General features: G+C 41.4%; 1 protein-coding gene across 1 annotated transcript in view; it reads left to right on the forward strand.

Annotated features, from left to right (window-relative positions):
• Window positions 1-11,252, forward strand: part of lama5 (laminin, alpha 5) — a 128,753-nt gene that overhangs the window by 62,764 nt on the left and 54,737 nt on the right. Inside the window, exons 17-23 of the mRNA XM_019887747.1 lie at window positions 5,405-5,457; window positions 7,356-7,455; window positions 7,596-7,648; window positions 7,742-7,847; window positions 8,231-8,330; window positions 8,468-8,624; window positions 10,229-10,367. Of these exons, the coding sequence (XP_019743306.1) occupies window positions 5,405-5,457; window positions 7,356-7,455; window positions 7,596-7,648; window positions 7,742-7,847; window positions 8,231-8,330; window positions 8,468-8,624; window positions 10,229-10,367 (708 nt within the window). The remainder of the gene's footprint in view (window positions 1-5,404; window positions 5,458-7,355; window positions 7,456-7,595; window positions 7,649-7,741; window positions 7,848-8,230; window positions 8,331-8,467; window positions 8,625-10,228; window positions 10,368-11,252) is intronic.

Genomic DNA, 11,252 nt, shown 5'->3' on the forward strand with positions numbered 1-11,252 from the left:
TCTTTTTCTTTTTGTTGTGGGGGTGGGGCTGGTAGGGCACCTTCATCCCTTGTTCTCCTTTAACTCCGGCACCACCCTACAGACACACATACACACACACACACACACACACAACAACAACAACATAACTCACTGTCCGTCTTTCTTCTGATAACGTCATACAAAATAAAATAAAATTCTATATTTTCACCCCTTCTTGTCACACATCACACATTTAATTAACCCTGGAGAACCCAAGAACCGTTTTCTTCTTTGGAAAATGATGAATTTTACATTAAATGCCTGCTATATGTTCACTGAACACCAAAATATATGTTTTTTCAAATATTTAATGCTTTAATCCTAATGTAGGATTAGGGCCAAATTTGACCCTTTGGGATTTTAGGGTAGCATTTGAGTAGCAGAATTATAGTGGTCAAATTTGACCCTGTGGGTTCTCCAGGGTTAAAGCACGTTGTTCACACAAGGCTCTTTGATCAGGCCATCTTCGTGTCCTGCCCCCCCCCTTCCCCCTCCCCGCCAAAATTACACAACTGAGAATTATTTTTATTTCATGAGCAGTGATTGCAAGAAGGTAAGATAGCAGTCTACATGTTCACTCAGTGCCCTTATTTGTCAAACATGACAACCAGAAGTCATTTGTTGCCCAAAAACTGCTGGACAACATTTTTTTAAAGTAATGCTGTCGCGCCTCTCAGACTTGATAAACTCCACCTAACAATATTGAAATGAAAGCTCTCTGCCAGGTTTATCTGACCTTTCTGCCTCGTCCTGTTATCTGGGTTTACAGGGATTATATACAAGGTTTACATCCTTTTTAATTTTTTAAAAATGTTTATTTTTTGGTCATTTCGAATGAAGTTCTCTGGTCAAGTGTGGTATGTGCTCTATTTTGATCTGCCGATTATATGCTCAACTACATTAATGAAAACAGCTCATTTCCAGCTGTGTGACGCGCTAATTGATGAAAACATCTTGTGACTTATCAAGATGGAGTTCTGACACCTGTCTGATTAGCAGTGTAGTTGCAATTGTCATGGACACTTGGACACTGCTGTCCTGTATCGGGTCACTGGGGGTTGCTGGACCCTAACACAGTTGACTTTGGGGGAAAAGCGGACGACACTCTGAACTGGTCGCCAGCCACTTGTGTGGCACACATTGTTTTACTTTTTTTTTTTTAAAGCTTTAAAACGGCCTGATAAAAAGTCGTCGAAGGAACACGCCATTTTCAAGTGCGTGAACGTCGACGTCATTACGCATTTACGTCAAGACAGAACATGCGCAGGCCGGACGCAGCTAGCCTATTCCGATTGAACCGCATGCATGATGTCTGTTTGAGTCGGCAAAAAGAATAAACATCAAGTGACTGTCAATGACTACACTGAGATATTTTATGAGAAGTTTTCCACAGTTTTAATAAGCTGGCCGTCATGTGAAATTCATAGTCATCATTTCCTGCTTTATATGAGCAACAAGCTCCTTTTTTGTTTTCTAGCTGGTACCATGCTTCAAGGGCCTCACCAAAAAAGTCCAATTTGTATTTCTGGCTAGGGCCATTTCTGAATATTTAACCTTTTTTTTTTTAATCACTAACTGCCAATTCATCTCGAAAAGGCCTGCGCTGAATTGCCCTGACCAAATGTCATTACAAAAAAAAAAAACAAAAACAAATGAAAAAAAAACTGAGGGTCCAAGATAGAAATTCTCTGATTCAAAGCATCAGGCCCCTTTCAATCTTGAAATCTGCTAGCTGTTACGAAGCATGTGCAATTTCATCGGATTAAAAGCTGCATTGAAGTCTAAGAACGTTACTGTAGCATATGCTTTGGCAATCAAGAGATGTTTTGCGATTACATAAAGATTGGTCAGCGCAACATTGTCATTACCTCTTTCCCATTTATAGGCAAAATGTCTCGGGTCTAGTTCACCAGCCATTGTGCTGGTCAGGAGATCAGCGGAAATGATTTTACTTTCCATTGTTTTACATAATACAAAGGCTATGGAAACGGGCCGAACATATTCTGGTTTGCTTCCACTTGTGACTCAAGTTTCTCCTTGAGTAAAGAGTATTGATTAAATACGTTTTGAGAAGTTTTCATTTTTGGTTTTTGAGGCAAGTAGTCCTTAAAAGAAGCCAGGCTCACGCTATCTTGGCCAGTGGCCTTTTTTGGCTTCAGTTTAAAAAGGATTTTTTTTTGTTTAATTAATTAATTAATTTATTTATTGCCACACCTTCTTCAGATTTCATCACATTCTTGATTGTCATCTACTTTTGTTTTTTTTTTTTTTGGTAACAGAAAAAATGTAGCTCATGAACACAACCAGGGATCCACATCGATAAGATTTTGTCAAGACGGCTTCTCTTAAAGGGGACGCTTATCGATCTGGTGCATGTAACAGTACTCATCAATCCTTTTTTTGTTTAGAAAAACACAGAAACAAAAATATCAGAGCTCACATTTTCTTTTTTTTTCCTTGCAACTACATTGACATAAATGTAAAAAAATGATATGAACAAATCTCTATTGTACTGTTAAATATTACATATTTCGTGTAAAACAAAACTTGTGTAGAGCAACACGAGTCTTGCTGTCGGGTCGCAAAAAACATTTGTGTGAGGTGAGATGCACACTTTCTATGTTTGTTAAGCTTGCTTGTGTTTCTCCCTAATATTTTAATGATTGATTGCACTTGCGACAATGTGCATTGAGCAGCGACATTGCAACATCATCACTTCCTCCCTCTCCAGTCTACAGGCAATACAACTCAAACCAGGAAAAAAAAAAAAAAACTTACCGATGGTGGAACGGTTGAATTGAGTGAAAATGGATCATTCATGCCTCGAGTAAAACTCTCAGCTGATACGTTCATAGCAACAGATCTAAGTCATTGCAAAGGACGCCAGCTAGTGCTTGCGTGAGTGGACTTTCTTACAACTCAGAGCCTTCAAAAACGCTGACTTTACAGCCCGCGCTTCCAAGCGGGTGTCGCTTTGATGACACAGCTTCAATTCAGATTAGGGTGGGCTGGGAAGGTGGCTTGGCACCACCGTTACACAAATACCAATTGCACACATCAAAATAACATTATAAAAGCTCTATGGTTACACGACATGGTGGATGTTTTTATGTAATGTGAGGTGCCATGTCGAATTATGATCACACATCTCTACATTGGCAGTAAGGAGTCAGAGGTGCCTCTCGCGCACGGCAGAGCTGTGGGGTGATATGGCTCACCTCCGATTGTGAACATGCATCTTAGACGAACACATTCATTTTATTGTTCGTTAACGACATCAGCGAGGCAGAAAGAGCAAAACAGGGTTCATATACCCTATATCAATTGAAAATTAATCAGAGTCATTTCTCCAACCGCGTTGACACAACCGTTAAGGTTGGAGCCTATTGATAATAAAAAAAATTAAAGAAGTATGGTATTGTGTTGTATTGTTTAGAGTTTTAAACAATTCTAAACGGGACTCGGTACCCATGTCTTACCACAACACCGACTAATGCTTTTAGAAGAGTATCACATTTCTTGTATATAGACCAGTGGTTCTTAACCAGGGTTCGATGGAACAGCCAGGGGTGAATCAGTCTCAGGTGTTCGACGGAGCCTCTGCCATGGAGGTTCAGACACACCTGACTCAACCTGTCAATTAGTTATGACACACCCGCTTGGCCATCACTGGCTGGTTCATTTTGTACACAATTAAAACACGTATATATTAGACTAATACTAATCGTGTTTACGTTTTTCTGTTTTTAATAAATGCATTTGTAAAAAAGCAGATTTTTATTTTTCACAAATGAAGGGCTCGGTGAATGTGAATATAAACCGGTTGGGTTCGGTACCTCTAACAAGGTTAAGAACCACTGATATAGACCCTACAGGCCAGTGGTTCTTAATCTTTTTAGAGGTACCGAACCCAACCGGTTAATATGCACATTTACCGAACCCTCATTAGTGAAAAACAAATATATTTAAAAAAAGAAAAAAATAAATACAATTTCAAGAGATATGTATACTTTTTTTTAAATTGTGCGGCGTACTATCACGACAGTCACACGACTACTAAGCGAACTAAATTTCCCACAGCACTGATTGGACAAGCAATGTCATGTGTTCATCTGCAGCCAGTGATGGCCAAGCGGGCGTGTCATAACTAATTAACATGTTGAGTCGCGTGTGTCTTACCCTCTATGGCAGAGTCTCCGTCAAACCCCTGAGACGGATTCACCCCTGGTTGTTCCATCGAACCCAGGTTAAGAACCACTGCTCCAGGCTTATTGCAACTAAAATATTTGTGTCACAAGTCATTTCTGTTCCAATAGCAGCTTTCTTTTCATGAAGACAGCTTTTCAATTGCCCTGATACCCAGGTTCGTTTGGAAATTGGGGATTTTTGCATATTTGGTTTCTGACATATTGTCCTCACAAACTTTAATGTTGGGTGTAATTGTGTCATTGAGTTAATTTCCACCTTGGCAGGATTCAAAGAAAATGTCCCAATGTGTCATCAAAGCAATCTTTAAGTTGCTCTTCACTTTTGTCAGACTGCACCTGTAACAGCATTTGCTTCTGAAGTGGTTCTGACTACAGCCTTAAATTTATACAGCAAATAAATGACATTGTGGTCTGCATACTACTTTCTAAGTTGTTGCCAAAACAAAGATCAAGAGTTTAGATGTGTGGGACGGGTTGACATATTACTTCAGGGTAGGCAGCTGGTGAGACAGACTGTAGTTTAGTCGTTTGGGCCAGGCATAGACATGAGGGTGGTGGTAATTAGTCCGAACTCCCGCGTAAATTAAAAAAACTAATTAAAAAAGATACAGTCATTGCATCTTAATTAGGTTAGGTGTGCACACTTGCTCTCAGATGCTCCATTGTGTGGATGGATGCGTGGGCATTGCGCTCGTTAATGTCGGCGCTGATGGTGATGTTGACCAAGAGGCTTGGCGTATCATGGTGATTTTCTTTTAAGCCATGTTTCATCAAACACACACAATTGCTTGTGTAAATTCACAGTCATGCTCGGCTCTTAGCACGACGCCATCAAGTTTGTTTTTTACCAAGCGGCCCTCACGCCTGAACGAGCCCCATCAGATGAGCGAATTGACAGAAGGTGTTTTCTGGTGTAGGAGAGGACGGAGAACGGTCTCTGAAAATAGGCTCTAATGTAATTTGTCTTCTGTCTCGATCTGTTCATTCATCCAATGGGTATTCATCTACTAACAATGTAGTTGAAGACATTTTTAAAGTAGTATTGTTTGTTGAGCCTGATTTTGTGATCTTGCTCGAGACAAATAACTCGTGTGTGTGTGTGTGTGTGTGTGTGTGTGTGTGTGCGTGCGTGCGTGCGTGCGTGCGTGCGTGCGTGCGTGCGTGCGTGTTTCTAGCTGGCACATGTCATCCTGCTGGTTCCATTCATTACGTCGTTCCTCCTCCTGTGGTGAGTTTTTAGCGTTCTAGCAGCATTGTAAAGATTAAATTGTTTTGTATATTACTATTCCGACAAATGAATAACCTTTTTGGTGACCTTAACATGCCCCCAAACTCCCTGATTTTTTAAGGACCTGTATTTTGGTGAAAATGTATGCTTTTTAGGGGTTTTCCAACATACCCCCCAAAAGTCACGCAGTACACTCTTAGACGTAAAAATGCTGCCTCGAACCATATAAGATATTCATCCTCATAGAACCATTTTTGGTCTCTGTTACAACCCTTTATCAAGGTGCCACCTAGAACCCTTCAAGAGGGCTCTACCTCGAACCCAACATACAGGGTTACATCCCCAGAAGCATCTGTGAAACATTCCACCGAGAACCCCGTATGAGAGGTTCTACAAAGAACCCTTTCACCCAACAAGGGGTTCATCTAGATTTCACACAGGGAGTTCCACTAAGATCGCTTTCATATTTCAAGGGTTTCGTCGAGAGCAGGGGTCACCAATCTTTTTACTACTGATAGCTACTTCCTGAGTACCAATCAATGCAAAGGGCTACCAGCCAGCAGATTACACCCTTCTGAAATAAGACTCTGAAATTACATATCATAATGTCGCTGGAAATAATTCTGTTCAAGATAAGCGGTGTTGAAAATAGACGGACTGGCGGATGATGTTGCTGTTATCAATTTTCATCTCATCATTAGGAAACATCAATATCAACGTGCAACTCTTTATTTCTAGAAGTCTCTGCCAGTCTTTACATTTTCATATTCTTACTTTTACATCATTACTAGAAAATCACAATGTCCCATCACTGGTGTGCTATTTTTAGTCGGGACCCTGCAGGCAACGCATTTGGGCCTCGAGGGCTACCTGCTGCCCCTGGGCACCGCGTTGGTGAACCTGCACAGGGAGCTCTTTATGAGCATTTCACAATTAACCCGTTTGTCTACTCAAGGTTACATGAAGGACAACATTGTAGTCTACAGATCAGGCAAAATTATTGAATACTTTTGTGTTCATCCATCATCGTTGACATTGAGGAAACATGCAAACAATTTTTGATGTGGATTTTTTTATTCATACCTGTCAACTTTTCGGAGCGCCAACCTGTATAAACTACCAAAAAATTCCTTATAAAGAGCAAAAAAATCCTTATAACATACCAAAGCATTTTATATGTCAAAATAATGGCAGAAAAAAACCCATGAAATATGAATGATATATTTGTTTCCTTATAGAACTTGCTTGTACACTACCGAAGTATGCAATGAATACTCAACAAGGAACCACGTGATTTACTGGAAAGTTACCGGAAATGAAAGCATTCGAGTAGACTAGCACCATTCTGGGCAAAAGCAAACGGAACTACCTGTTAGGGGAAAAAAAACAAAACAAAAAAAAAAAAAAAACGGAAATTTTCAGAATCCGTATGATTTGTGCGATATGGCCATATACGTAAAATTCACCACAAAATCCGTATGAACTATGGGTAAACCGTATGAGTTGACAGGTATGTTTATTTCAATCTTCAAACAATAATAGATAAGGATGACAGACTCTTTGAGGGAAAGCCAACAAAGCAGGAGAGGTTACGTAGGTCCCGGAAGGGGAATAGGACAGAAATGAGTATATCGAACCAGTGGAATCAGCAACATGACACAAGCCAGACACACCAGGCTGTCCTCAGCAGGTGGGTTTAATAAAATCTCCAGTGACATAGAAAGGGAGGAGAAAAAGAAAAAAAGACGCGTAGCAGTATAATCAAGGTCTTGACCATATCAAAGTCTTGTTAAAGACCAACTTAGATGTTGTACAGTACTTTAATATTTTGCACTTGTTTTGGTGAAAATAAATCAAATAAACTGACTGTCTTCTCCTCTTGACATTCATCCTCTCAGGGCCAATGTGAGTGTCGTGATGGCGTTGACGGCGTGGCCTGTGACCGCTGTAAACCTCTGTACTGGAACTTGTCCCACAACACGCTTGATGGTTGCACAAGTAAGACTGAAGATATTATGAACACTTCAAGCCCCACTCGTTGCTGGGACCTGACGTGTGTGTGTGTGTGTGTGTGTGTGTGTGTGTGTGTGTGTGTGTGTGTGTGTGTGTGTGTGTGCGTGTGCGTGTGCGTGGCACAGAGTGCAAGTGTAACATCGCAGGAACGCTGAGCGGTGTTGCCGAGTGTGCACAGGTGAGGAAGTCATGAGCACTGCAAGTTTGCCATTATTTTTGTGCAACATTTTACGGGAATTTATTGGTCAATTTCCAAATTGTAAAACCACAGGACAGTGGTCAGTGTCACTGTAAGCCAAACATCTGCAGCAGCACCTGCACCACATGCAAAGATGGCTTCTACAACCTGCAGGAGCACAGCTACTTTGGCTGCCAAGGTGAGTTATTGTCTTCTGGCTGAGACATCAGTCCAAAGATTTTTACACTAAGGGAATATGGAAGCTTGTGCACAGATGGGAAAAGTGTGTGACATTGCTGGGAGACCACGTTGATAAAAAAAAAAAAAAAAGCTTCTATCTGTCGTAGAAGTCCTTACACTGAAAAATTCACCTTATTTATTGAACGACCCTTGTACTAATGAGGCAGTATTTGTCTGTAAGGGGGAGAAACATATGTAAGGCATAGAAGTACAAAGTAGTCTGAAACTATGTATGTACTCCACGAAAATACCTCAAATTTCATCTTACGTCAGGTAACCAAATCTTTTAACTTGCTTACTTGACACCTCTGGTGCTGTCTTACCTACGTGTTGTGCATGCAGGGTGCCAGTGTGATATCGGTGGCTCCGAAGGTCAATCCTGTGACGAGCGACGCGGCCGCTGTCACTGTCGACCCAACGTACATGGACTCAAGTGCAACTTGTGAGTTCAAACCCACTTCACAGTACACAACACCTTCCAAACACAAACTGGGAAATCAGAGAGCAGCTAAGAACAGAGATCTCACATTTACATGCTTTGTTTAATTCAATACATTTGTGATGTGACCTTGTGCGCAGAGCCGCTGTGGATCATTATTTTCCTGATCTTCACCACCTCAAGTTTGAGGTGGAAGAGGGCACCATGTTGGATGGCCGGCCAGTACGCTTCGGCTACGACCCTGTGGAATTCCCTGGCTTCAGCTGGAGGGGTTATGCTCAAATGTCCCCCATCCAGGTCAGGAATGTGAAGATATGTTCTTTGTAGCCGTGTCTCTTCACACTTCGCTGCTTGAAACTGATCGTAGATCACCCTCACAAATTGAAAAAGCGTGTTTTAGGTTAACTGCACACCAGCTGAACTTGATCATTTCCCAGTGGAATTAATGTAATTTACTTGCTTTAAAGCCCAGAAAGAAATGCTTTTATTAAGAGGACGCAGGAACATCTCTGAAAGACAGAGCTCGTTTTCATTCACTTGAATGGACCTGGCACTAGCTTTGCTATTTCATCCACAGTTGAATACGAAATTGTACGTCTGGTTAAGTGTCATTCTAAAACGCAATATACTGTTGTATATGTGTACTGTCTGTATTTTTATGACTGTGTCTGGATCGCTTAAAACCAGGAAATGCTAACGTACACTAGATTGAAGTCCTAAGGAACTGCTGACACGCAGGCCACGATTTTCAGCCTCAAATGGCTGTTTTACTTTCCTGCTTCCCTTTATACTGAACGAACAGATTATGTTTTCAAACACTGGGGGAAACGGAGCCAGTCGGCCTTTTGGCCCTCCAACTGGTATGCCTACTACAGCGCCCCTAACGACCAAAAGTGGTACTGGAGCTCCTGGTTGAACACCCATAGGAAATGAATGGGGGAAGAGAAGTTGAAATTTTGGTACAGATTTTAGCAATTATCGTAGAAGTTGACATGTTTGATTTGCTTTCGCGGGCCATATAAAATGATGTGGTGGGCCAGACCCGGCCCCCGGGACTTGATTTTGACACCTGTGACGTAGCCTGAGACGGTGCATCATCCCCGGACACACTTTTTATACTTGACACTGAAAATTCAAGATTAAATTGATTGACAAAAAAAAGAAAGCATAAGGAAACTTAAAGCAGTCCTGCAATGTGGACATCGTTCCAGCAACAACTGTGGAAGTTTTAAATCAAACAAAACCAAACAAACAAATTACTCATGAGCCAAACTCGTCCTCCGAATGACGGTTCTCGAATACATGAACCAAGTTGCCAGGGGTGCATTTGTCACGGGTCCGTTCTTTCTATACAGCACGCGACAACTAAGCCCAAAATGACTGAGACATGTTGCCCCAAACTACCATCTTTGTTAATACTATCTCTCATTTAAAGCTCAAAAGACACTAAGGACTATGGTATGACAAGAAGCCTGGACCTATCTTCGAACAGGTCCACATTTATTTCTGCTAGGATTTACAGCTGGAAGATGTTTGTTTCAAAAAATATGGGGTGAACTCCTTTTTTAACTTTCGGTTGTGCAAAATAGCTAATTGGCTCTCATCTCAACTCATGCTGTGCGATATTCTTCTCAGTCAGGACACAAACCCTGAACATATAAATGAAGAAAACAAGTATTCCACTTTTCAGATTTGCTCTGGAGTGGAGAAGGTAATTGCTTTTCATTTGGAGGCAGAGACACCACACCAAGCCGCCCTGAATAACTCATATGAAAAGTTCTGATGCAGTCTGTTAACACCTCATCTTGCAACCAGGTTTGTGTTCTTGAGTTCATGACTTGTCGTTTGTCCTCTTTTCTTCACCCTCTTGTGGCACCTGGTGTTGTTGCGTGCGCGTTCAGTCCAAGGTGCTGGTGCCGCTGTGGGTGGGCTCTCCAGACCTCTTCCGCATGGTTCTGCGCTACACCAACATGGCAGGTGTAGAAGTCCAGGGTCGGATATCGGTGCTGGAGGATGATGGGAAAAACTTTTGCGGCAACTGTGAGTGCTGCTGGTGTTCGGCTTCAGTTTCTTTCTCACCTTCTTCCGTCCGTGAGGTCCCTCAGCTTCACGCTGACAGGCCCAGCCAAAGCTCCTCTTGTATCTCCTCCTTTAACTCTTCCGCCTCTTCCGCTTTTTCTTCTTGTCTCCTCCTCTTGTGCATCTTCTTCTTCCTCATCTCACCTTATCCTCTTCTTGTTCCCATTGTGGGTCATCTTTTTCTCTAATTTAATCCTTTTCCTCCCCTTGTTTCCTCATCCTCTTCTTCCGCTTGTCTCCCTCCCCTCATAACTCTTCTTTTTTCTTATCCTCACCCTGTAGCTGCTCATCATCCAGCTCCTCCCCTCATACCTCCTCCTCCCTCCTCCCTCACCTTTTTCTTTCTTGCCTCCTACTTTGCCACACTGCTTCTCTCTTCCTCCCTGTCTGTGCGGCCTTATGATTTATCTATCCAACTGAGATGCAAATTTTTGCAATGTCAGCAGTAAAAAGGTAATATTATGCCGATAATTTGTTTACGTCATTGTTTTTCATGTCCAATTAACACCTTTGAAAATGCATTTTGCCACTTGCTGTCAACTGAAAATGACGCCACAGGTGCTCAAGGTTCAGGTAACGACGAATCACGGCTCATCTTGTGGACGTCACATGAGCTGTTGCAAAATGCGTTTTGAAAGGTCTTGTCCACGAAAGGCAATGAAGTTGACAAATTCTTCATTGACAAAATCTTCACATTTTCCAGTTGAAAATTGATAGGTATTCTTTGAACTTAAAATTTATTTAAAACATTAAATATATATATTAAAATTATATATATAAAACATATATATATATATATATATATATATATAGTTAAGGTTTGAAGAGGGCAGAGATCCACACACT

This window comes from Hippocampus comes, unplaced genomic scaffold, assembly GCF_001891065.2.
Source record: "Hippocampus comes isolate QL1 unplaced genomic scaffold, H_comes_QL1_v1.1 scaffold245, whole genome shotgun sequence".
Taxonomy (NCBI): domain Eukaryota; kingdom Metazoa; phylum Chordata; class Actinopteri; order Syngnathiformes; family Syngnathidae; genus Hippocampus; species Hippocampus comes.